The sequence below is a fragment of the Eutrema salsugineum genome, unplaced genomic scaffold (genome assembly GCF_000478725.1).
Source record: "Eutrema salsugineum unplaced genomic scaffold, Eutsalg1_0 scaffold_2, whole genome shotgun sequence".
Taxonomy (NCBI): domain Eukaryota; kingdom Viridiplantae; phylum Streptophyta; class Magnoliopsida; order Brassicales; family Brassicaceae; genus Eutrema; species Eutrema salsugineum.
Genome location: NW_006256829.1, coordinates 18,787,312 through 18,814,940, shown reverse-complemented (window position 1 = coordinate 18,814,940; position 27,629 = coordinate 18,787,312). Strand labels below are relative to the sequence as shown.

The following is a 27,629-nucleotide window of genomic DNA, read 5'->3' as shown; positions in this document are numbered from 1 at the left end:
AAATAACCGAATTTATCCGAATTTGAGCTAAAAACCGGAAACTTTGATCAATTCAGCAAAATTTCAAAGAAACCGAATTAACCGAAACCGTACTGATATTTTACTCGTTTAAATCCGCCATAATTTCTAGAACCCGAACTACCCAAAAACCGAACCGAAACATAGTTTTATTCCAGTTTAATCCGCCGTTCAAAAAAAAAAAAATTCCAGTTTAATCCGGCATGATTTCTAGAACCCGAATCCGAAAACCAGAACGGAATGGAATCTGTTGTATGTTCAGCTGAAAACATTTAGAAAATCAATGTGTTAATATCCTTTCTATATTCATACGTTTGCAAAATGCAATCTACTTTTTGTGATCGAAATGTTGACTTTTGATTGACTTGCGAAGGGTATTTAATGTAATTTGATGACATAAAAAAAGCCACATAACTGAGCGAGGAGCCACACACATTCAAGCTTTGCTTCCTCCATGGCCGTTGTTCTTTCCTATTGCAAACCTTCGCTTCCTCTTCGTCGCTTCCATCGCCGCTGCGTGAGTTTTCTTTCTTCTTCCCCTGATTCCAATTCCCAGATTCTTTCGGTGTACTAAGTGGTATTACTCTTGCGAATTTGGTTAGACTTTATGAATTAGAGTCCGATAATTGATCTCTCTGCAGGGAAATTTGTGGAAGAGAGAAAATGTTCGGAGCTCAAGAGGAGCATCAACAGTGACTGCTATGTTTTGGAGGTCAAATAAGTCTCCTGAAGTACGAGAATTCGATGTTTCACTTGAAAATTATACTCTAACTGGATCAGGCACCGAGGTATATTATCCATTGTTGATATTATATTCATCATCACTTCTGCTCGTTGACAGTGATTTTTCTGACTTTGATTTTAGGAAGCTTCGAGGAAGAAGAATGTCATTTCACTTTCAGTTGTTACTTCAATATCAGAGATACAACAAGCTGAATGGGATGCTTGTGCCTTGGATTCTTCACAACCTGAAAGCTACAATCCATTTCTAATGCATGGGTTTCTCTCCAGCTTAGAAGAGACAGGCTGTGCCATTAGGGTCGGTGTAAAAAACACACAATTTTTCCTTCTTACAAAGCTAATTCTGATGTTTTTGTCTTTCTTATATGCAACTGTTTCAGGAAACAGGTTGGATGCCATTACATATTGTTGCAAAGGATGAATCCGGGAATGTTTTGGGCGTTACGCCGCTTTATCTCAAAAGGTCTTATCTTGTAGATGTGTTTTTGATGTGGATGTATCCAACCTTTTGACTAGGACTTTCTATGACTAGTCTCATGTGTTTGTAATATGTGATACAGCCATTCCTACGGTGAATTTGTTTTCGATCACTCTTGGGCTGATGCATACCGCAGTTTCGGCGGAAGATATTATCCTAAACTCCAGTGTTGTGTTCCTTTCACCCCAGTTTCTGGCCCTAGGATTCTTATCCGTAATCATCCTTGTAAAGACCAAGTTTTTGATGCTATTGTTTCTGCTATGACTGAACTGGCAGCTAAGGTATGATAGCTAATAGGTAGGAAAAAAAAACTAGGAACATGTTGAGTTTTGTAACATGAATAAACTTGTGTTCTCATGTTTGTGTCCTATATATTAGCTATCAATAAAAATGAAGGAACAATCTTACCTTTTACAGTCTTAGAGTTGTAATGGCTTCTTGCGTTGAGTTTTGCTTTCAACATGTTTAGTTTTATTCTGTGTATTTTGGCAGTTGCAAGTTTCATCTTTGCACATTACCTTTCCATCTGGAGCTGAGTGGAACATACTGAAGGAGAAAGGCTTCTCGCAGAGAATTGGGATGCAGTACCACTGGAAAAACCGTGGCTATAAAAAGTAAATTGAAGTTTCGTTGCCAATATACTTTTTAACATTGACTGGACTGGTTATAGTACTTTATATTTTTTAAATGCTTTAGGAGATTTTGAACTGGTCGGCAATCTTTTTCAGCTTAAGATTGTTTAACAGTTTAGGTGTATATGTTGTAAACTTCCTCACAGTAACCATTCAACAATTGACTGTGGTAACTTATATGTTGAGGGTTTGGTGAACGTCTTATATAATAGTTCAATTCCGTGAAGCAATTGATGCCTTAGATTTTATTTGGTTATACTAGTATTCATGCATCGGTTTCTGTGTGGTCATGATCTGCTGACTTTCAACTTTGTTTACTTTAAAAGTTAAAATATATGACTGATGTTAACTATTTTTTTTTTAACTTCAGTTTTGATGAGTTCTTGATGGACATGAAGCAAAGCAAAAGGAAAAATATCCGGCAGGAGCGCAAAAAGGTTTTTTATTTTCCTCTTTCGATATCGTCCTGCTGATCAGTGAAATCTACCTTAAGTAGCAAGACAGATATACAGAGTGATAATGCCGGTGAAACCGAAGCAATGAAAATGATCCTATCTAAGCTTATGGATGTAGAAATGCAGGAGTCACTTGTGGCTCTTTGCAAGTCATTTGAGCGAGAGATCATCTAGTCTTAGAAGATATATGTATAAGCGACTCCTTGCTTCACATTTTTATGTTCTTTCATCTATTTTATTTGGCTGAGAAAAAGGCAACGTAAAAAGGACATAGATACACATTTGTTGTGCCAGTAATTTGAGAATTATCATTGTCTCTTCAGTTCCTTTGCCCTTTTCTATAGTTAAGTGGAATAGTAATTTTCTATAGTTAAATATAATATTTATTCCCTTTTCAACCCCATACAACGTTTGATGCATAGTCTTATTTCTTTATTATTTCCTTATGATCTTTTTCAAGAAGGCTGCTGACTTCTAATGCTCCTTTTCTCTAGTAGATTGGTACCCAGAACTTGAAAATGAGACGACTTCGAGGAGATGAAATTAAGGTACGCAACTAGACTGCCACAAGATGGCACTATCTTTTGTAGTCGATTATTTCTCAGAGTATCTTTTTATTTAATGGATATAATCAATCATTTTTTCAATCTATCTTTTGTTCCTAATGTTTTTGCAGGCTAGGCACTGGGATTCATTCTATGATTTCTACAGAAACACAACTGATAACAAGTATAGTCCATATCATTGAGACAATTTGCTTTTCTTAGCAACACGAGCATATTTTACATACAAACATTTGTCTCTATGTATAATGCACATACTGGCATCTTCAAGTGTTTCGCACCTGCGTTGCGATTCTGATAATACATATGCTTGTAATTCCACATGTTGAAACGTTTCCCGGATATTTTGTAGATGGGGAACACCTTATCTAACAAGGGAGTTCTTCCACGACATGGCATCAAAGTTAGGAGATGGGGTATTGCTTGTTCTTGCTGAAGAAAACGAGGAACCTGTTGCAGGAGCATTGAATCTTATTGGAGGAGATACTTTATTTGGTCGATTATGGGGATGTCGTCCTGATTCCTATTATCCTAGTCTCCATTTCGAAGCGTGCTATTACCAGGTTGGTCTTGTTGCTACAAAGTTCCAGAGTTTTCTTGTAGGACCATATTTCAGATGACAAAAATATCAGAAATGGATATTCTGGGACCGAACATTCACTAAATATATGATTGTGAGGTCATATTTCACAATAATGGTCACAGGCAATCGAAGCAGCAATAGAGCTTAATCTAAAAACAGTAGAAGCAGGAGCTCAGGGTGAGCATAAGATTCAGCGGGGCTACCTTCCTGTTAAAACATATAGTTGCCATTACATATTCGATGAAGGTTTCAAGCAAGCCATAGACGAGTTTTTAGTGCGCGAATCAAATCAGGTACATTTGGAGTTATGGTGATTTGGTAAAGTTTTAAGGGTAAATGCAATGTTGGTATCTAATTGGATCGTTGCTTTAAACAATGTAACTTTGTACATTCGCAGGTGGATTATGTCATCAAGCTGTTACATGAATCTGGACCCTTCAAGGAGACAATAGAGTAGACGCATTAGCACACATTCTTGTACATCTATTTGTATTGACATGTATTGTATAAGCCCTAGGTTTATGACTCAGTGTACCATTTAATTGGCGCATGTTCGTTTCTCATTTGGGTTTTGGTTATTCCTTCTACTTTATGATCACAGTAAACCAAATATTCTATTTTTAAGAGTTTTACACTTTGTAAGTCGGAGTATAAGTTCTACATAACCGATACCAATAATTGATATATCTCACTCTCGAGCAATCTTGAGGACTTGCTTCCCAACGTTTTGTCCATGGACGAGTCCAACAAGCGCAGCGGGACCATTCTCAATTCCTTCAACAATGTCTTCAACATATATCAACTTCCTTTCTTTTATATATGGAAGCACAAACTCCAAGAAGTTAGGGAATTTATCGATAAAGTCGAGCGCTACAAACCCTTGCATCCTGATTTTCTTGTAGATAACGAGTGGCAGATTTTGAATCCCTTCTTTGGTTTCAAGATGATACTGAGATATCATCCCGCATACAGCGATGCGTCCATAACTTTTCATGTTCATTAGCACCGAGTCAAGTATTTTGCCTCCCACGTTCTCAAAGTATATGTCAATGCCTTGTGGTAAACACCTTGAAATACACAGGCAATGTAATTCTTTGGTTCAAGAAATATAATTGTAAGGAGCAGAGTAAACCAGTGACTGTACCTCCTTAAGGAGGCATCAAGGTCAGGTTCTTCCTTGTAATTGAATGCACCGTCGAATCCAAATTTGTTTACCAAAAGATCGACCTTTTTAAGGTATTAATTAGAGAACATGACACAAGTCCACAAACCCCACATTTTGAAACACTATAAGCACATGATCTTTAAGCCCATGTAATTAGGTCTTTTTACAAGTAATTCATATATATATATGTGTGTGTGTGTGTTATGAGTATCAATGTAAGTCAACTTTGAGGGTTGCGATTTGCGCTACTCTCTTCCTTTCCTTTTAAGAAAATCAATCTAAAACTATTTTGTTTTTGGTGACAATCTAAGTTTTTTCCTCTTTTCTTTTTATTTATGCACTTGAATAAAGCTCTATGAGCTATCTCTTTTATTGATTTCATTCTCATCTTAATCACCTCTTTTAGAGCATGAATCCACTTGTTTTAATTCTACATACATATAGGGAACCAAAAAATGTACGAGAAAAAGCAGAAAAGTTTAAAAAATTTTGATAGATAAGTTTCAGAACAAAGGCACAAACCTTTTGTTTACATCCGGCACTTCCAACAACATAGCAGCCCATCAACTTAGCAAACTGACCCACGAGCTGTCCAACAGCACCAGAAGCAGCAGAGACAGACCGTTTCTCCTTTCTTAGGTGAACAAATCTCGAAAAACCCGGCATAAGCAGTCAAACCTGTCATACCTGTTATGTAAAAACATAGTTTTAAGAAATTCCATGCTCTTTTCTTAGTGTTTCATTCTCGTTTCTCATTCCCGTGATATATAAACGTGATACTAACCGAGCATTCCAGTGTAGTACGATAGAGGAACATTGATATTGATATCGATTTTGAAACTACCAATCGGATTGATAGTACTATACTTCTCCCAATCGACCATTCCCCAAACAAAATCGCCTTTTGCAAAAGCTGGATCATCAGAATCTATTACCTCAGATACTCCAAATCCAGATATGGGCTGCACAGAAGAATCAACAACTCTTCGTTAAAAGCCATGTGTTCTTGTGGGGTATGTATGTATTTGTAATGTTATTACCTTGCCAGGGACAAAAGCATCCAAAAGTGTGAAAGTCGAAGGATTTGGTTCTTTCATGAGAATCCCCATGTAAGGATCGCAAGAAAAGTAAAGATTCTTCACAAGAACCACCATGGATCCGGGCTTAACCTTGAGTTCCACCCTGTCTGAAGCTGTGATAATCATTAGATCAGACTCTTTAGGATAACCCTTCACATAGTCTCTCAGTATCACCTGCTTGTTCCTCACGGTATTCTCCATTCTCCTAGGATCTCAAAAGAAAGCTTCTTCTGGTTTTCATTGAGTGCTGTATTATTCCCTTTAAGAACTAAAGGTTGTTCGGTAGAACATTTACATGCGTAGGCAGGTTTCGTAAAGAGCTGCTTTAAAAAGAAAGCTCTTCTTCTGGTATTCCTTTAGAGCTGTTATTATTCTCTTCAAGAACTAAAATGGTTCGGCATACAAAAGACAGGTTTGGTAAAACATCAACTTGTCTGTCAACAAATATTTGGCAAGGCCATAAGGGAGTACAGGAGAAACACAAGAAACTGTATATGATATCTGAATTTAAATAACTCACATCCTTTTGCATGCTTTCCATTAAAATCAATTAGAAAAATGGTAATCTTATACTAATAAAAGTTGAAGCTAAATGCTTCTCAATGCGTCAACATAGGATTTAAAAGACTAATTTTATTGGTCCACATCAGCATTCAAAATTAAGGAAAATTTCTAATTTTTAATATTATTGTTGAATAAGAAAATTAAGAAAGTTTACAAATTCTAATATTATTTCTGAATAAAGAATTCTGTATAATTTTTTCATTGGTCCATCTTAACATTGAAAATTAAAAAGTTTTCAATTTAATTATTGTTTTTAAAATTATTGAAGATAAATAAATATTAAAAACTAAAATAAATAATATTAACATAAGAAATTTTAAATTCAAATTAGATGTATATACACATATTTAGAGGCTCTTACAGTAACATCCAAATTTTGTCACATAACTATAATAATTTTTAAGGTTTTTTCTATATATTCAACCATTTCAAATAAAAAAAGAAACAAAAAAATAGAGTCAGATTTCATTTAAGAATGAGTCATTAAAAAGAGAGTGTAAAATCTCTAAATCTTTGCCACCGAATTTGAAAAGAATGATAAATTTCAAATAGTCCGAGAAACATGTCAAGTGATTGATATGCAACACTTTTGAACAACGAAGCACTGAAAATAGAAAAAAGTTAATTCATTAAGACGAAAGAGATTGAGGTACCCAAAGAAGATTTTTGAAATAACATGACATCTGATGGGGTTTTAACAACCTAACCTGAACCACAAAGATAACAATTAGCTGACTAAGCAGCATTAGAAATTCGGTAAGCTTCAAAACAAGGAGGAGAGACCAAAATCATTTGCCGCAACGGGCCTAGTGTGAGATCTTCCACATTTGATTTATAAATCTATTATTAATAAAACTTAAAGCTATATGCCGCTAAAAATGCCCACATATGATTTAAAAGTTTAATTTTATTTATCAACATCAATTTTTAAAATTAAAAAATTTCCAAATTTTAAAATTATATCATTAACAAAAAAATGATATTTATAATAAAAAAATAATAGTTGAAGCTATATGCCTTTAGAATATCCACATTAGATTTAAAAGATCAATTTTATTAATACACATTAATAACTAAAATTAAAAAGTTTCTAAATTATAAAATTATTAATAATATAGAAAAAATTATTAATTAAAATTATTCTATTATTAATAACAGTTAAATATACATTATTATCAAGGCATCCTTATCAGTATTTAAAAATTCAATTTTATTTATATATATCAAAATTGTAAATTAAAAAAAAAATTAGAATTCTAATATTATGGTTAGGAAAATAAATTAAAAATAAAGAAATCTCTATTAACAGAAAAAACAACATGATATTAAAATTTCTTCTAACTTACAAATTTAATTTTTTTTCTATTAAAAATACATGCTACTTATACAAGCTTAGGTTACTTGATTATAAGGTTTTTCACCAAGAATTTCAAATAATAATAATGATTTAAAATTTTTAATATATGCAAAACATATTTCCACATAATCTCATGTAATATATTATGCAAAAATGATCAAAAAATTATATTTTGTATATTCGACTTGGAACTGCAATACATTAATGTAAAAGTTTTTAGTTTTGAGTTATTTAATTAGTTATTTCATTTTTCTAAATTTGTATGTATTAAAATGTACCAGTTTTGCCTACTTAATTATAATTAGAAAAAGTGAGAATGAATATGATGAAACTGAATATAATCATAAAAATTATTAAATTAAATAAATATGATATATTCAATTAAAAACAGATATAACAATAATAATAATGAACATAATGAAAAACAAAATTTCATTCTTATTAGAAGAGATGACGTATAATCATTGAAAAATTATTTAGAAGTTTACACAACCAATTGACATAAATATCTTTAATTCATAAAGTTTGTGTACTTTTATTCATTTTGTTAGGATTAAAGACAATACGATGATGTTGTTTTGTATTCTTAATCACTCTAGTTCGCTCTCTCTCTTTTGTTCGATCTATTTGTGTTTTAAAGAAGTGAAAGAACTTGCAGAAAAGTAAAGAACACAAAAGCTTTTAACGACTTCGGGTCATAAACTTGAACCCTACTGTCGCCGGGATCTGATACCCGGAATCCACTAGAATCTCTTTAGTTTTATACACCATACAACCACCTACTACAAACCACGCATGCTTTAGCCTGTAACCCTATAGCCGACCTTAGAGAATAGTCCAAACTTGGCTCTGCAACCTTTCTTCTTCAAGTAGAAACAGAGTCTTCACCAACTATCTCTGTTTAAAACCGTTTTCGGAAAACCTCACGCGCGCGCCACGTGATGCTCCTTTTCCTTTCAACATTTGGGCCTGACGGATTACTTATGGGCTTCGTCACTTCTGATCTGCTTAGACGAAACCCTCTCTCAGCATTAGAGTCTTCTTGTACTTAGTCTTGAGACGTAAAACTCCCTCTTCTCTCGACTCAAAGACATAACACTCACACATTTCATATTAATTCAACTATTGTTTTGATTTCAATCAAAACAAACATTTTATTTATTAGTTTATTTTTAAATTAATATATCAAAATAAAAATTTGTATTGGTAAACAAAAGAAGAAAAAAGATTAATTTTAAATTTAATTGTTTTTAATTGCTTAAAAAACACATCTATAATTGGAATAAAAGTGAAAAATGATTAAAAAAATTATCTTCTTGATTTATGAAAGTCAATGTATAATATTTTATCATCATGTCAATAATATGTTTAAAATGTAGCATTTGATTAATTTGTAAAAAAATTAATTGGTTTGGGTATATTAACTAAAGGGGAAATTGCTAAAAATAGGCCACAATTTGATTCCAAATGCAAAAGTATACCCCAAATTCAACCTATTGCAAAAATAGGTCAGAGGGGTAGAAAAATTACCATTATCTCCTACATGAGTAAACAATAAAACGGATGTCTCAATTACGATTATAACCTTTCGAAGTCTGCAAATACTAATGAAGTCTGCTCAGCAGACTGATAAAGAAGTCTACTATAATATTAAATATTATTTTTAAATTTAAAAATTATATAAAAATAATGTAAACTGAAGTTTGTTTCCATAAATCAAATGTCAACAAGTATGATCTATAAAAATTATAATTTAATAAATATGAATCATTTTTAACCATCTAAGATAAACATAAAAAGTGAAAAGTTTTAAACTAGGGCTGCAGACTTCTTTATCAGTCTGCAGAGCAAACTTATAAGAAGTCTGCTATATTATTAAATTTTATATTTAAAATTTAAAATTATATAAAAATAAGTTAAATTGAAATTTGTTTCTATAAATCAAATGTCAACAAGTATGATCTATATAAATTATAATTTAATAAAATAAATCATTTTAAACCATCTAAGATAAATATCAAAAATGAATAATTTTAAACTAGGGTTGTAGACTTCTTTATAAGTCTGCTCAAACCGTAAACGAAATTAAAACAAAATATTGATTTAAATCGGAAATAATTAACCTAACCAGATATAACCGGATATTTTTGCCCTATTATATAAATGAGATTTTACCCTAATTCAGAAACTCTCCACTTTGATCCCTCTCTCCAAAAACGGCGCTGCATTTTCTCTGTTGCTGTAACCTCTTTCTTTCTGTTCTCCATTTTTGCTATGTTCTTTGTTCACTTGAGTTCGGATCTGCAATCATCTACAACAAGGACCAAGCTTCGGACGACCACGTAAGAATCTGTCCCATTTAATTATTTTACAAATTTTTGTTGATTTTCATCTTCTTCTAATGCTATTTTGGTCGTTTTCTTTGTTATTTCATCTTATTGTTAGTACCGATCAACCAGAACAACACACCTCCTTCTCCTCCGCCGTAATCGTAACCGCCTCCGATGAGAAGAATGATTCGAACAAGCAGATCGTTCCGGCGTTTATCACGAAATCGGAGACGAAGAAGGAAAATATTCGGCCGGTGACAGAATTTCGGAGGACGGAATCGGCGATAGAGAGACTAAGCAGTGATGAGTTTCGTTTGAAGGTAGAGAAATTCATAATGGAGAAGAAGAGGAGTCTCGTTCTGGAAAACGACGCCGTCCAATGGCAAGGGCTTGTTTGTGCTGTCTCAGGCTATGGCTCGTGCTAAAAACACATATAACTTGGAAGATAATTTTAGGAGCCGGTGACTTTTTAGATTCGCTGGTCTTTATGCTCTCATCATCAGAGATGCTTATGTTTTACGACGTTTATCTTTATTACTAATAATAATATAAACCAGTGTTCTAAAAATCGGTTTCTTCGGCCGCCTAGGCACCGAGTAGGCGCTAATAGATGGTGGACCGCCCCGATTTGGCTATAATCGGTTAAAAAATCGGCTAAAATGAAAAAAATTATCTAAAACTTAATTTTTTGGTTATAAATCGGTAAACTAATGAAAGATTTAAGCTATTTTGATCAAGATATGTGTGTAACTGATGAAAAAAGGTAGATATACGAAAATGTCAGAAGAAAAAAAACAGAGACAATGGTGGCCACTAGGGTTTTTAGGGGAAGAAGATGACTCATGGAAAAATGACGATTTTATCCTTCTCATTTAAGTAAAAAACAAGACAAATGCTCTTTAAAAGTCTCGAACCTCGGGTTGGAAGCAATAAATATGACTCCCTAACCAATACACCACGTTGACATATAGGTCATATATTCAACTTTACTAGTATATAACCTTTATATATATAAAATCATAAAAAAATAACCAAAATTGGAAGCATAATGGTTCGAACCCACGTACTTTGGGCAACAAGAGGATCTGTTTCCACCAGACCACAAGAGTTTGTTAACGTTGTATGCGTTAATAAAGTAATTTATATACTATCAAGACCGTTAACAAAAGTGGCCAATAGTTAAAGTTGAGGACAAACCATGACAGGTAAATGCAAGAATAACTGATTTTTCAATCTTATACAAATGCAAGAACAATAACAAATAAAAATAATTGAAAGGAAGTAGACTTCTAAACTTCTTTAGAAGTCTGCGAAAATAGCTAAATCAAACAAGAAAATTCATTACTTTGTAATTATAACACATAATAACGTCAAATTCATATAGATGCAACATAAAAAACAAATAAACATGTCAAGACAAGAAAATCATTTTTACAAGTAACAAATATTTCAAAAATGAATTTTTAAAAAAAATAATTAGGCAGACTTCTTATGCAGTCTGCTATGATATGCTAATACGTAACAGCAGACTTCATCTACAGACTTCTTTTAGAAGTCTGCTTAGATGTGCTAATTACCTTTTAAATCAAGAAAATTCATAACTTTATAATTATAACACATAAACACACCAAACTCATACAAGTGAAAGAATCATACCTAAAATGCATTTACAAATTTAAAAAATTAAAAAAAACATTACAAATATTTTATAAAATTGCATTTTATTTTTTTTTTTAAAATGCAGACATCCGTTCAAAGTCCGCTGAGAAAATTTCACGTTGAAGTCTTCTAGAAAAAGGTTATTTTTGCATTTGACCAAATATTTGACTTTTCGTAGCAGACTTCTTTTCGCAGGCTGCGAGAAAAAAATGTTATTTTTGCAATTGACCAAAAGTTTGACTTTTAGAGCAGACTTCTAAAGCTAATGAGTAAAGAAGTCTGCTATAGTAGAGAAGTCTGCTTATGAAGTCTGCTTGTAGGTCAGATTTGCATTTGACCGAATCTTAATTAATTTAATAGCAGACTTCTAAATTGGTTGGGCAAACATTTAGAGCTTCAAAATTGGTTGGTAATGGTGGTTGGCAAAATTGAAGAAGATGGCATTTTCGTAAATAAGTGATATATTTTAGGATGGTTGTGTATTTTTGCTATTTTTTAGAAAAAATAAAAATTGAAAACATAATGGCATTTTCGTGAATATATGTGGTTGTGAGGAGATAGTAGGAAGAAAATGGCATTTGTTGAAGAGGGAGAAAAAAGAGGTTATTTTTGCATTTGACTTCAAATTATGGGTCATATGTGCAAGTACCCCTAACTTAAAAGTGTTTGACAAAATAATACGCTTTTGAAATATGACATAAAAATTATTAGATTAACACCGTAATATTTTTAATATATTGTTAAAATACTAATATATAAAATGTATATCTTAATAAATATAATTGATTGCATATAAATTTTATCAACAAACTACCCACGCGTAGCGTTGATGCAAAATCTAGTATCAAAATAATAGTGAAAGAAGAATCAACCAATTACGCAAACAGAAAAAGTATGCTTACTTTTTTGTAACATCCAGTGGATAGACTTATAAGAATTGATTTGGCTATCAATATTATTAAAGTGCACTTATTTTTCTAGACACTGGTCTTGAGAGAATTTCAGAGTTAAGCGTGCTTTAGTTGGGAAAAATCTCCTACCAGGAAGTGATCCACGGTACCGTGCAAATGAAAACAAAACACGGAAAAAGATCACGTGATGATTTGTAAGATTAATAAACAAGTCTTACAAGCCTTCCGGACAATGCACCAATCATTGGTTAAAGGTGGATCCACGGGCCTAGAAAGAGCATGTTAAACTCACTAGTCGGAGCGGTTCTTTTTGTTCTTATAAGTACTAATGACGCCGGTTCATCTAGACACATCATCGAAACAATGCGAATAGAGATAAACATACTAGTTGGAAGCAATTTACCAAAGAAAAAAGTGTTTTGCATTAAAAACTAACAGAAAAAATGACACAATAGCAAATGGCCAAATCCTAGTAATATGCCCCGGAGATTCCAGTGTTGTAATAAATAGGATGGTAAAGAAATTCTTATATTGGTTTATATTAGAACGAAAATACTAATGAACACAAATTTAATTTGTTTCAAAATGTTTTTGGCTGGGAATGTAATAAAGGGATTATTAAGAAATAAACTTTTGGGAGTGTTTTTACTTTTTACATATTCATTCGCCCGGTTACTTAGAAAACAATTCGAATATCTAAGAACCAACTAAACTCTTGAATTCAAGATTTAAACAAAAATACAGTTTATAGAATGTGGGTTAAACAAATACAACAAACTAAAATAAAAAAAACTCCAATAATACCATCAACTACAAGTATTTTGGCCGGGTTTTAAAGTTATTTCTGAACTGACACATCATCCACGATATGTATATGTCATAAGGCTGAGCTTGGTTGAACCTTAATTAACACTTCTATTCCATCATGAGTTTTTGGTAGCACACTCAAAGACATGGCTCTATCACGACTCTAATGTTAGATCATTTCATTGTTTTAACCTCGCGGAAGCATTTTCCAATAGAGTTGTGACTGGCTTATGTTTGTGAGGTAGTACCTGAGCAGCCATGTTCATGTTAGAAATCGCAAATCCAAATATGTGAGAAGGCTAAATGGCTAAGTTTGGCTGGGTTATAAACTTCATCTCTTCTTTTCTTCTATTATATATGTCCTCGTTAACACTATCAAAGGCATGCGTCAATCATCTTTCAATATGGTTGTGATTGGCTATGTTTAGGAGGTAGTGCCTGATGTGGTCATCGATCCATCTAGCCAGTCCAATGTGATCACAATACTCTGAAAAGAGTCATTTAGCCCATCTGAAGCCAAGAAACGCCTTGTAGAGGCTGTAGCGGTGAAACCATGCAAGGAAGGCACTGAGTGATCACCTATTCATCAACCAAGTGACTGTGGAGAAGCTTTTGGTCGAGCCACATTTCTACCGGTTCTAGCTAAAACAGAAGTTACTAGAAGATCAGCTTTGTTGACTAAGATCTTACCTGTACCGCTCCTCAGCCCGCCTGATAAGGAGTAGAGCCAAAAAAACCATGTTCATAATTTCACCAACACACGACCCAGCTCAGGAGGAAGCCATCACACCTTCTTGGCCCATCAAAAGAGTTCAGCCTTATGTATGTCTTTTTGGAATTTAAATCAATTACCAAAGTCTACTTATGTCATTGTAGAACTTCATGATCAATCCAAATGAGATGAATCAGACAATAAAAATACATAGAACTTAATGAGTTAAGCAAACAAGATTGGTTTAGGTTTCAAGAACTAATTACTAATGATCAGAACTAAACAAGTAAACATATTACGCAAGAACAAGCAATAACTAATCAGAGATTGATTCATCTGATAAAAATATAAACTCTTGGGTGTGATAATTTATCAGAGTGCATTCAATGTTAATCCAGAATGTTAAAGCAATCAAAAAGATATTTTCTTTAGCTAAGAACTCTTAATCTCAATTAACTCACTCTCATGATGATAATTAACATGTCAATTAACTAATTAAGATATATTCTCATTAATGAAAAAAATAATCAACAAGCATTAATATCCAATTCTAGTTACCATTTAATGATCTAATAAACACTCTCACAAGATGTATTAAACTCTCATTTAACTCATTCGGGCATTTCATCAAACACTTTTGGTACAGAAAATGTTTATGAGTCTACATTAAGCTGATCAAGAAAAATCTAACATTAAGAACAGCTAAATGAGAAAGAAAATGAAAAATCTAAACCCTAAACATCAAAGATCAAACATCTAAGCACCCTACTCTATAGACCCAAAAGCTTAATAGATAACTATTCACTAATCATGACTAAACCCAGAAAATCTAAAGAGATTAGGGTGTTAATCATGATTAAAAGAGAAAGAGAAAATAAAATGAAACAGAAATCTAAATTTACATAAACTTAGAAAGATTCAATACAATCACCCTTAATCTCTCAAAAGAAGAATTTTTCTTTAGAAAAATCAAAATAATCCAAAACATTAGGTCAAAAGCATATTTATTGAGTTCTGCATTGAACCGGGTCAGCAAGGAATAAACCAGGTTCTGACCTGGTGAATCTGGATCGTGATAGTCTATACCAAGCCTATCCTTCATCCATACCGAGCTTGTGTGCTTGGTATTGACTTCCTTCTTCTCGAAAAAACGTAAGTACAGACCTCAGCCACCATCCAAACTGAGCTGGTCAGCTCGATATTGGCTGGTCCGGATTCCTTCTTGCTACTAAGCTTCTTCTTGTGGCCAAGACTCCAAAGACAGTTGCTCCAAGCTTCCCATTCCATTCACTGCCTCCAAGAACTCCAAAACACCTAGAAATATGCCAAAACATGCAAGAGTCATAGTAATACAGCGGATAAAAAGGTAAGACAGAACTTAAAGATCAATGGATCAAGAGGTTCTGTTTTGTTGCTCAAAATTCTTTGTAAAACAGGGAGAATTCGAAGACTTCGTTAAAGAGAATAGCTCTTTTTATTAATGATCAAAAACCGAGTATCAAAAGAAATAATACAAAGCCTTATATAGGTATGATCGAGCTCGATCTAGACACAAATAAACCTTAATAGAATAAGCAATAGAGATGAGATGTAGCTACATCAGCTCCCCCGGGGTAAGAAGAAAATTCGACCTCAAATTTTCAGCATCATCGTCTGCAACAAAAGGAACAAGATGCTTGACATTAAAGACATCAGACGTATTCATCTGCGGAGGCAACTGCAAACGATAAGCATTGTTGTTTATCTTCTCCACAACTTGAAGAGGGCCAATCTTCCTTGATTTGAGCTTATTGTAAGTGCCCGATTTAAATTGACCTTTAGTAAGCACCACCCAAACCATATCTCCAACAGCAAACTAGACATCACGACGTCGAACATCCTCATCGGCTTTATACTTTGCAGTTGCAGCCTCCAAATTTGAATGCACCTGCTCGTGAACTGCAGCAAAAATCATCAACAAAATCACATGCGCGGCCATAAAAACGTGAACGATCGGGGGCGAGAGCGAGATCCAATGGACAGCAAGGTAAACATCCATTAACCACCTGAAATGGACTAAAACCTGTACTGCGGTTAACCACACGGTTATGCACAAACTCGGCTTGGCACAGAATTGAATCCCAGGTCTCAGTGTTATCTCCAACGAGACAACTTAGAAAATCTCCTAATGCTCGATTAGTAACCTCGGTTTGACCATCGGTTTGAGGATGATAGGCCGAACTTATGTCCAATTTCGTGCGAAGGAGACGCCAAAAAAATTGCCAGAAATGACTTAGGAAACGTAAATCTCTATCTGACACGATAGACAAAGGAAGACCATGAAGTTTGTACACCTCCCGAAATAATAAAATCTCAACTTGAACCTCATCAGTCGTCTTCCAGCAAGGAATAAAGTGCACCATCTTCGAAAAGTGATCAACAACAACAAATATAGAGTCATTACCTCGTTGAGTGCTAGGTCAACCGAGCACAAAATCCGTACTTATGTTAGACCACAGCTTTGTAGGAATCGGAAGAGGCAAATGTAAACCCGCGTTAGTGGCTTTTCCTTTAGCGGCTTGACAAATTCCATAACGCAGAATGAACCGCTCAACATCACGCCTCAAACTCGGCTAAAAATACGACGAACTGACCAGCTTAAGTGTTCGATCTCTCCCAATATGACCCTTTCCATGGGGCTCTTGGATCAACTGCAGACGCAAGCTGCACTCGGGAATGCACAGATGAGCACCACAGAACAGGAAGCCATCAAAGATCAAGTGGTCAGAACCCACACCCTGCTCTGCATCGCGCCAAATCTTTCTAAAAAAAGGGTCAATAGGATATAGCTCCGAAAGTACTTCAAAACCAGGTATGGAGACATGTAAAGTTGTGAGCAATGAATGTCGACAGCTAAGTGCATCTGCGACCTTATTGAGAGTCCCTGCAGTATATTTGATGACGAAAGAAAATTGCTGCAAGTAAGCAATCCAGGAAGCATGATGCGCGGAGACTTTGTACTGAGAACCCATATGCTTAAGAGCATCATGATCAGTGTAAAAAACAAACTCCCGATGAAACAGATAGTGTGTCCAATGCTTCACAGGCTGAACCACCGCATAGAGCTCAACGTCATAAGTGCTATAACGCGCAAACAAACCTGCAATCTTCTCGCTGAAAAAGGCAATAGGACGCCTGACTGACTAAGAACTGCTCCAATTCCTGTCTTAGACGCATCACAATGCAACTTAAAAGCCACATTGAAGTTAGGGAGAATGAGAACAGGGGCTAAAGTGAATCGTCTAGAACGTAAGCTCAGCCTCGGGAGTCCAGCAAAAAAAAACAGACTTCATACTGTCTGTAATTGGTGCCATAATGCTACTAAAATTCTGAATAAATCGCCTATAAAAAGAGGCTAAGCCATGGAAACTTCACACCTCAGTGCATTGGTGCAGTTCCAGAGATTGCATTGGTGCAGCTTCCAGAGATTGCATTGATGCAGCTTCCAGAGTCAATAACCAGGCGGCAAACTTTTCCACGTATCGTACAAGTCGATTGAAATATGTTTGTTCGAAGCCATGATTGTTCGATGCCTTGGGGAATGAGATATTCCTGCGCAACATCAACATAGGACCAGAATCTCCAACCACCTTTTCCTCTAAATCATCACCAACATCTTTGTCATCTCCATAATCGTCAAACAGGATCATCTTTCGCCAACAAGCCACGACGCTGAAGATTAGGACAAGCCGATTGTCGATGACCTGTTTCACCACACTTGAAACACTTAAAAGTTGTCGGCATTGTTGTACCATAGGAGGATTCCCGTCGGTGTTATCTGCAATTTTAGCTTGCTCCATTGACTTTGACAAACTGGCTTGGGAAACAGAGTTTAGTCTGATACGCTGAGAGATCCATGACAAGTTCTGGTTCCGTGAATGCTGTTCGATTAACACAGCTCGTTGGTGAGCTTCAGAAACCGTCAAAGGATCAAACTGAAGTAGTGCACTCTGAATGGGTGCACGTAACCACCGATAAACCGAGACACCCTCTGTTCTTCGTTCTCTGTCAATGAATTACGAGCCATCAAGGAGAAAAAAATCAGAAGCATAGTCCTTAACCGTACGATTTCCTTGGTGCAAGTTCTGCAGCTTTGTATACATAGTTCGAGTATAGTTATACAGCAGAAAAGCTTTCCTCATCATCTTCTTCAATTTTTCCCACGACAATATGCGTTCCTTCCATGCTCGAGCTTGGAACTCTTTTAATTGCTGCCACCACATAGAAGCCCGACCTCGAAAAAGCGTGGCCACAAGGGACACTCGCATCAGATCAGGGACTTCTTTAAGTTCGAGCAGCTCCTCTATTGTGTTGATCCAATCAAGAAATTCTTCAGTTTGGAGTCCACCGGTGAACTCAGGTAAGTCGAGTTTAAAACCAGACTCCCATCTTCAATTATCCTCACGAGGCACAGCAATAAGATCGCGATGTTGACGCCCTCCACGTTGGATCGGTTCGCCCTGCTGATCAAACTGATCTGCGAAGATATTTTTTTCTTCATCGTCATCAATGTCGAAGACTGAATCCCGTCGAGGTAGAAACACTGGAGCAGCATTTTGTTGCGCTTGCACGAGTGTTCGCACCACAGCCTCCATTGTAGTGCGCATAGAGTTGCTCAAATTCTGTTGAACTCCATCATCAAATCCCTAAAAGCCTCGTTGTGATCCTTGAGGGTTGCTTAAAGGCTCTTTTTAGGCGGCATCTTCAGGAAGTTTTGGTCTCTGATACCAACTAATGCAGCAGATAAAATGGCAAGACAAAACTCAAAGATCAATGGATCAAGAGGCTCTGTTTTGTTGTTCAAAATTCTTTTTAAAATAAGGAGAATTCGAAGACTTCGTTAAAGAGAAGAGCTCTTCTTATTAATGATCAAAAACCGAGTATCAAAAGAAAGAATACAAAGCCTTATATAGGTATGGTCAAGCTCGACCTAAACACAAATAAACCCTAATAGAAGTTCGATCTAGGAAAAATGAAATAGTAATAAAAGTTGAAAATAACTCAAAAATAGAGTAACTTGCAATTTAAGAAATAGAGATAAGATGTAGCTACATCACGTAGGACTTAATGCGAATTTCTATCTAAACTCCAACACTTCTATTTTTTTGATGTACCCACTTCCCATGTCTTCATTCTTCAAGTGTGTAGTTTAATTTGTACACAATGCCCAAGTTCTGTTCTAATATAATGTCTCTAAATGTGTGTCTGGATCATGGTCACTAAAATATGTGTTAGCTTTGTTGTTTTATTAAAATATTAAATTTTATTGCTATTCTATTTAGACACATTGAAAAATGAATAATGACATCATGAGAAGTTGTGTTATGGAATCTATGCTAATTTACACAAACAAAGTGCACTAAGCATTTTATTGAGTCCATCAGAAAAGAACATTTATTGCAACATCAGAAATAGATAGGGAATGTCTGGAGTTTTCCTTAATCTACACTATTTGGAATGGTTTGAGTTTTTGTTGAGTATTTTATTGATTTTGGATGAAATTTAGAGATGTTATAATTTGTTATTAAAATCATTTTAAATTATTTAAATCCATGTAATCATCTTTGTATTTTCTACACACTAAAATAACAAAAAGAATAATGCATAAATTATTTTCAAGAACAGTAGCTTTGAATGTAACTTTCTAAATCACCACTTCAATAATCTTGAAATTTTAAGAAACATTTACGAAAACCAGTGACAACACCAGATTTTATAGGAGTGTTTAAAATCTAATATTGAATAGCATCATAATTTTCTTTTTTAACAGAAACAACATCAAATGCCTCATTGGAATACACCCCTAAAGATTACTAAAGCACAAAAATGAGATTGGCTTACAACATAATAAGATACATGTGATTTATTTTCTATTTTAATTTAATACTAGAATCTAACTCCGTGCATCCGTACGAGAATATTTTTTATTGTTTAACGAATTTTGTAATATAATTTGTGTTTTTGAGTTTAGATATAATTATTTTTATAAAAATATTTTTTAATAAGTGAAAATATTGATTTTTGTGTTTAGATATATTTTTATAGTATTAAAATTAATTATGATTATTAAAATTCTAGATATTTTTGATAAAAATGTTTAATAGTATAGAAATTATTTAAATTAGAATCTTTAAATCAAATCTAAATTAATATCTGATTTATTATTTTAATCAAATCATCAAATCTAAATTACCTATATTTAAGGAACTCTAAAAATATTTAAATTAATAACTAATTTTCGAAATTAAATATAAATAATTATTAAAATTATTTTTAAACACTTAAAAAAAAATTAAAAATGTTTGAAAGCAAGTACTAAATGTGTTTCTGTTTTAATATAATAGATTTTAGTCTAAGCCTTTTAGACTTGAAAGCCAAACCAACCTTGTATTACCCAATTCACTTCATTGCACAATTCCATTCCCCTACTTTCCCAATATTCTTCAACAAATAATTGAAATAAATAAATATAAATGCCGGCATGAGAGCAAAGCAGAGCTCATCTGGGGTTTAGATTTTGATGTGCATATTCATTATATCGATTATAAACTGAGGAACTCTTAAGGAATTGTTTCTCCATTCCTCATCCCCTGAAAAAAAAAAAATCAAATGAAACAGTTTGGAATTAGATGAAAAAAAAAAAACTCAAATCAAATGCAGGCAACAAGGAAGACTAAACGGCTAACCATATTCACTTGAGAGGATCAATGTGAGGGTAGAGTCCCAGGACATGTTCCGGCATAAAATCATGCCTTGTAAGTATCCCAACAATAGGCGGTCTCTGCGATACAAAGATAAACACATTATAAACATAAACAAATCTCTAGACAAATAATGAGGGAGAGAGAGAAAGAGAGAGGGAGACTGACCCCTGCTGTTTTGGGAATGACACACAAGTGGCGAAGGCCAAGTTGCCGGAAAAGAATAGCCGCTTTAGCTAGAGACAAACTCTCAAGCACAGTGTAAGGAGATGTATTAGTGATTGGATGGAGATCAACATACATTTCCATCTCCTCTTCACTTATATCCAAATCCTCAATCTTGAGCCCTTTGCCTAATCCCGCTTTCGCAAAGTCACGGGCTTTGCAACTTCTCAGGATCTGAGAACCAAATGCTGTTCTCTGTTTCGAGAATCTCTTCCCTTGGAGAAGCGTAAGGAGATGGGATCTCAAGGCGATTCCACATAGCTCAGAAGCTTCTGTGAAAGGTGGCTCATCAATAACAGGGAAACCATTATGACTTGTCATCTTTAAAGCCTGCCATATTACCCCAACCTTTTCGACACTTGAAAAGGATAACAAAGGTCCAGAAACTACGTCTTTTGCAACCAAATTGCGCATGTATGGCTCTGCGTGGTCTTCCATGTAAGGCAGTCCTTTCATTGTCACAATCTGGTCATAGACCCCTTTGTTGAAACAGTCGGCGACAGTTTTTGAGATTAGGAGTACAAGCATCACCAATGGCAGCATAAGGAGATTATTTGTAAGCTCGAGAAGTATGACACATAGAGAGACCGTCATTCTCATTGTGCCTCCAAGGAAAGAAGCAGCTCCAAGCAAAGCAAACAGACCTACATCAAGCTGAGATACTGGACCCAGAAGTCTACCCACTAGCCGTCCATAAGAGGCTCCAGCGAGAATGACGGGAATAAAAAGCCCAGAGGGTATTGCTATGCCATATGTTATGATGCCAAGGCAGTAGATAAAGACAAAAAACAAGGCAAGTGTGGAGATTTGGAACTCATTCTCAGACCTGGAAGTGAAAAGACTGCGGATTGCATCATCATTGGTGTTGAGAAGTAAGGAGGAAAGGTCATTGTAGTGGTTTGGAGGACACTGGAAACTCTTATAGATTCCGGATCGACCTACGCTTGGGCACTTGCCCTCTGTTCCAATAGGACATGGGGTACAATGTGAAAGCCATGGGAGACCAAATGCGCAACACGAGGTCAAAATGGAAACTGCCATAACAAGCATAACTTTAAATCCCGGACCTCTCCTGCAAATTAAACCAAATCCAATTACATTTAAAATTACATTAAAACTTCCAGGCACGATCTAGTAGCAACAGAGGCAAGGAACTGATTCACTGAAAGAATTAAATTTTACGAAAGAGTTAACTTGTTGAGAAGTGACGTACTCGTTTATTAAAGCGTATGTGCGGAGGACTTTGTCCACAAGGTAGTTGTAAAGGCTTCCAAGCACACCGCCAAGAACTCCTAGGAATACTACTGCTAGCAAATCTGGAGTGCTATAAAGCACTGGTCCCGAGTTTACGTCAAACATGATGAGACCTCCTTTCCCGAACAGTCCACATTTCCCAGATCGACAGAGCTCAATCAAACTTCGTAACACCACCGCTACAACTGCGGTAGTGAAGAAGGTCCTCCAAAGAAGGGCACTCCTCCACCTAACGAAGTTCAACAAAATAAGACATAATCTTTTCCAAGTTGGATATAAGAAAATATGCAAATCGTCTACACTACGTATCAATTAGATTTCTCGCTTACTAGTCCTGTTGCATGAATTATGTTTTAAACTAGACAAGCATAGTGATTTTTTTGAACTTTTGCAGTATACCTTTTTCTGTCCTAGTTTTGACTATTAAAATGTCATTTTTGCATTATGAAGCATACGCCATAAGCTACTATACAAAAGCAGAGTCTGCACACTACAATGACCTCACTTGCATATTCACTGGATAAGTTATTATAAGGACTTTGAGAGGAAGAGAAAATTACCATGAAGCAGCTTCTTCAAGAGCAAAAAGCACTCCCCCAACTGGAGCACGGAAAGCAGCTGCCACACCAGCGGCAGCCCCGCAAGTGATCAGGTCTCTTCTGTCTCTATCGTTTTTGAAGAATCTGAGCCACTTCCAAGTCAACCGATACTTTTTAGAACCACCTTGTCCAAGTAAATTAGCAATGCAAGCACCAGTATGCACCATAGGCCCTTCTTTTCCAACTACGAATCCGGCAGCAACTCCAAATATAGAACCAAAGATCTGCCAATACGAAATATTTCATCTTAGAAAAAGGCTACAGAGCCTAACTGGAAGTTGTTCTTCCGTAACTATATCCTTTAATCAGATGAAGAAAGACGCTTGAAAAGATGTTTTGGGGATCTTACCTTGACAAAGAGTGTGCTCGGAGCTAATATTGAATAAGCATCTATACCATTGAGATAGGCTTTAACCTCAGGTATACCGGATCCTGCAGCTGCCGGAGCAATGAAAGCACAGAGTGAAGCAGCAGCTGTTGCCAGAATCAAGTTACAGCCGGAAAATGCAAAAAATGCCTGAAAATATCTGCAGTATTATAGAAAGCTTACATTATAATCGGTGCATAAGAGTAACAGGATCAACTGAATTCAAACACACACATAAGAGTTAAATTAGGCAGAAGAAGCAGAGATGAAAACAATGAAAGAACTAGACTTACTTTTCCTTGAGCATGAGATTGCCGGTGAGCAAGAGTTTGAATCCAGCAATATTCTCAACAGCAAGGTTGTTCAAAAAGCCAACGAGTCCAGTGGATAAACCGATAAGGAAAGCAAGCGCCCATTTGAGAATTGTATACTGAAGTATCTCAATCTTCTTCCTAGACCTCCAGTCCTGCTTGAAAAGATCATTCTCAAATATCCTGCCATAATTGAGCTTATAAATCAAGATCCTGATACGTTACATAGAGAAGACACACCAAACTATCCTACCAAAATTAGGCAAGACAACAATTAAGCATTAGCAGTAGGACACACACACACGCACAAAAAAGTTAATTTAGTCTGAAAATAAATAAGATTGCATCTTAAAGATTAGTTCCTTCTTCTCCATTTCCGACAAGACCCAACAAAAAGCTTTGCACTTTTTCAAATGGCTATGATGTTCCAAAAGCTAAAAGCTTCAATTTTTTTTTTTACTTATTAATAAACACTATGTTTAAAAGTAGATGGGACCCAAAAAAGTTACATAATCATAAACCTTATCTCATTGATTTTCCTCTATTACGAAATTGAACAGGAAATGGAAACTTCATAGACTCATAATCTACAAAATCAAAACTTTATACAATTCATAGATTTGATCATAAAAGAAGTGAAATTGGAAAGTCTGCGCAGAATAGGAAAGAGAGAAGGGGAAAAGAAACACAGACTCGTAATCAAGACTTTCGATCGGACAAGTATTTGCTCCGACAATTGCGATCTGCGAAGTTGTGTTCTTTCGATTCCTGCTTGCGAGCAGAGGTTGGTATACGACAGATCCATCATCAGTAATCCCAGATATCTTCCTGTCATACGCGTAAATACCTCCTTCAACCTCTATATCACGGTCTTCGCTCCGATCATCCATCTTCTCCACTACGATCGTGATTTAAAAGCACTATATCTCGATCCCGATCAGATGATATTTGGAGAAGGTCGTGCTTTATGATTGGTTTAAGAGGTCGAGTCTCCTGGAATTAAGAAACTCTCGCGCTCAAGCTAATGTTAAAGTTGATTTTTTTTTTTTACTTCTTTTTTTATTGGATTTTGCTAATAGGACGTAAGGTCAGGAGTTTTGTAATTTGTTGTTGTTTTTTTTTTGTGTTGTAATTTGTTGTTAGTTACATCAGTTTTGTAGTTTTTTTTTTTGGTCAAATAGTTTTGTTGTTTTCATTTTCTCTTAATTTAGCAAAGCAAGAGCCTTTTTGTTTTGGCCCGAAAAATAATGTGTTTTTCTTAGAACTTAGATCATTTCCAATTATAACACCAAATTTGTTATTGATAATAAAGTAAAATTTTGTGTAAAAATAAATAGTGTTTTTTTTTATTTTCAACCACAATACAAAATCTTACACTAAAAATAATACTTTATATTATTATATTATTAAATTTAAAATTCTCTTTATTTTTTAATAATTTTGATGAATACTAATTATTCAAAGAATATATTAATTATAAATTTCATATAACATTACATTCGATGATAAAAAAGATTACAATCGATAAAAAATAGTACCAAATAGATTATATTGTACTAATTTTCAGAATTAGCATATCCTGAACATAAATGTTCAATAAATGCATTTCGAAGTTCAATATGAGTTTTTTGGTCTTTAATTTACCTATCTTGACAAAATAATTATAGTTTTATAAACTCTTATAAGTTTATAGTAATCTTATAAACTTTTATATAATGTTTCTTATGTAATTTGATTATATATGTCTTTAAAATTATCTTGTTGTATTTTGTTTTTTTATGTTTTTTTTATTCAGTAATTTTATGTTGAATTGTTTAATTGAATTTTATTATGTATTTTTAATCTTAATCTATTTACATATTAATAACGATATTTTGTGCAATTCTAAATTACAAAAATGGATCTTACATTTCTAAACCAACATAATTTAATTAACTAATAAATAATAATATAATTATATGAGAAAATGAAAAAATAATATTTTAATATGTTGTAAATAGTGTTACACCTATTCACAAAACATAAAAAAATCAACACGAAATTTGGTGTTTTGGTGCATGGTTGGACTTGCATGAAAATTTATTTTTTTGTCAAAAATAAAATAAAATATCATTAAACAAAATGAATCAACAACAAAAATTGCATAAGTAAATCTTCTAATAAAGGATATATACATACTGACGACCAAAAAAGGATGTAGATACATCTCTCTTAGATATATTAACATCAATCTTTGTTGGTTTAGTGTACACTAATATTGTGAATCATCCGTTTAAAGAACAAATACATCGTGCATCATCATTATTTTTTTAAAAAAGATCCATAATAAAAATTTCGTAAAATAGTTTTTGTTTGTTCATTTAAACTGTATTGACCATGTATATTATGTGTTTGTTTTTCAGATGGTGGTCTTTCATAATTTTAATTGAATTGCTAACTCATTACAAATATCCTTTGAATCGTGTAGAATCTGTTGCACATCTCCTATTCTGAGATCTGGCATTATAAAAAAACTCTTTTTCTTTGTGTGTATTTTTTTATAAAGTTTTTGTATTTTGTGACTATAGCTTATGTTCTGTTTTACTAATTAAAGTGTAGAAAAATCTTATAAAAATGGTAGATAATTTCCGGTTTTCATATATATTATCATATATATTAAAGAGTGTGTTACTATTAGGTGGACTTTTAAGTTATCTAATGTCTAAAAAAGGGACTTTTGTATTTTAATTACCACAAAACACACTTTTCTACTGTTTGTCTGATACAAATGACAATAATATCCCTTTCGCCTCTTTTCCTTATTACTGAGCTCTTAACAGTAAATTTTATATTTCCGACAACTTTAATATTCATTCTTATATTCGGCGAAAATTTTCCGACAAGCTTTTTTTTCAGGTTAGACTTTTGTTATTGCATAAGACGATATTGAAGAGCTAGTGATGGAAGGTTAGTACGTATTTGAATATTTGTTTTGTAGTTTATGATTTGTAAATTTCTGGTGACACTCAGACTTAAACTGTGCATCTTATAGGTGACCGGCCTAATTTAAGATTACCATGGCGTTTGTTCGCAACAGATCGGTTTCCTTGTCGCCGTTTAAACATCTATTCACGACCGACAGATACTTTGACACTGGTCCACGAAGTGTTACGAGGCACGCCTGAGTTCGATTGCATCAGAAACTCGTGTTTTGGAAAGCTTTACGACATCCCTGTAGCTCGAGCACCAATATCGTGCAAGCTTATCCACGCGTTACTAACTCGTCAGTTGGTTACGAAAAGGAAATACGAGATGTGGACGGTTTTCGGTGGATATCCAATAAGGTTTTCGTTGAAAGAGTTTCAGCTGGAGACTGGCTTGCCTTGTGGTGAGTTTAACAAGGATTACGATCCTGATTCAGTATTTCAAAACGAAGCACTTGGGGTGGATAATTGTTGGCGTAAGTGGATTGGTGATGACAAGAGGACGACATGCGCTGATATTGCGAAGATGTTGATGTCTGAAAAAGACATGAACGGTGGCAGACGGCTTCGCCTTGCACTAATTCTCATAGTTGAGTGTGTTTTAATTGCAAAAACACAGACACATAGACCTACGCCGCGTTATGTCAGGGTTGTAGATGACGTGGACGCATTTTTAAGTTTTCCATGGGGCCGAGAATCTTTCAGGGTGACAATTGCATCAATGATTCCAGCGCGTAAGACATTTTAAAAGAGCTGAAGACCCAGTCTCCCATTTTGCTCAACAATTGAAACAAGAGACATATAGAACGCAATGATTTCTGTTGGTCCTACAGCTAGTAACGTTACGATGTGTGCCCACCTTGGTAGCTAAGCTTCCTGAGACAACTGATAATCTTACACTTCTTGATTTAAACACGTTGGGGTTATCTAAGCATTCTTCGTTGTCAATGAATGAAGTGCTTGAAGCTGAGTCAGATGATACTGTAAGTAATTAATCTTTACTAATTTAGTAGTGTTGATAACTTATTATTTTTGAATTCGTGAGGATAATTGTAAATATTTTCAGTTGGTAGTACACACCAGTTTAGCTAATGACACAAACGAAGCTGATGAATG

The 27,629-nt window shown here is 34.6% G+C and overlaps 2 protein-coding genes and 1 pseudogene across 2 annotated transcripts; 1 reads left to right on the top strand and 2 right to left on the bottom strand.

Moving 5' to 3' along the window:
• The first annotated feature begins 426 nt into the window (after positions 1-426).
• LOC18017947 lies at positions 427-4,108 on the top strand. Its single transcript, XM_006402159.2, has 12 exons — positions 427-535; positions 660-806; positions 884-1,057; positions 1,140-1,222; positions 1,320-1,518; positions 1,730-1,851; positions 2,240-2,306; positions 2,822-2,872; positions 3,001-3,053; positions 3,240-3,450; positions 3,593-3,763; positions 3,868-4,108. The coding sequence occupies exons 1-12, from the start codon at positions 473-475 to the stop codon at positions 3,925-3,927; spliced, it is 1,401 nt and encodes a 466-aa protein (XP_006402222.2). The 5' UTR covers positions 427-472; the 3' UTR covers positions 3,928-4,108.
• A 50-nt stretch (positions 4,109-4,158) lies between these two features.
• On the bottom strand, positions 4,159-5,915 carry LOC18017946 (annotated as a pseudogene).
• A 14,545-nt stretch (positions 5,916-20,460) lies between these two features.
• LOC18017945 (chloride channel protein CLC-c) lies at positions 20,461-24,594 on the bottom strand. The gene is made up of 8 exons (XM_006402157.2): positions 24,244-24,594; positions 23,533-23,733; positions 23,222-23,399; positions 22,834-23,096; positions 22,233-22,502; positions 20,963-22,091; positions 20,780-20,874; positions 20,461-20,683 (listed from the first exon to the last, which is right to left on the bottom strand). The coding sequence occupies exons 1-7, from the start codon at positions 24,438-24,440 to the stop codon at positions 20,785-20,787; spliced, it is 2,328 nt and encodes a 775-aa protein (XP_006402220.1). The 5' UTR covers positions 24,441-24,594; the 3' UTR covers positions 20,461-20,683; positions 20,780-20,784.
• Between the last annotated feature and the right edge of the window lie 3,035 nt (positions 24,595-27,629).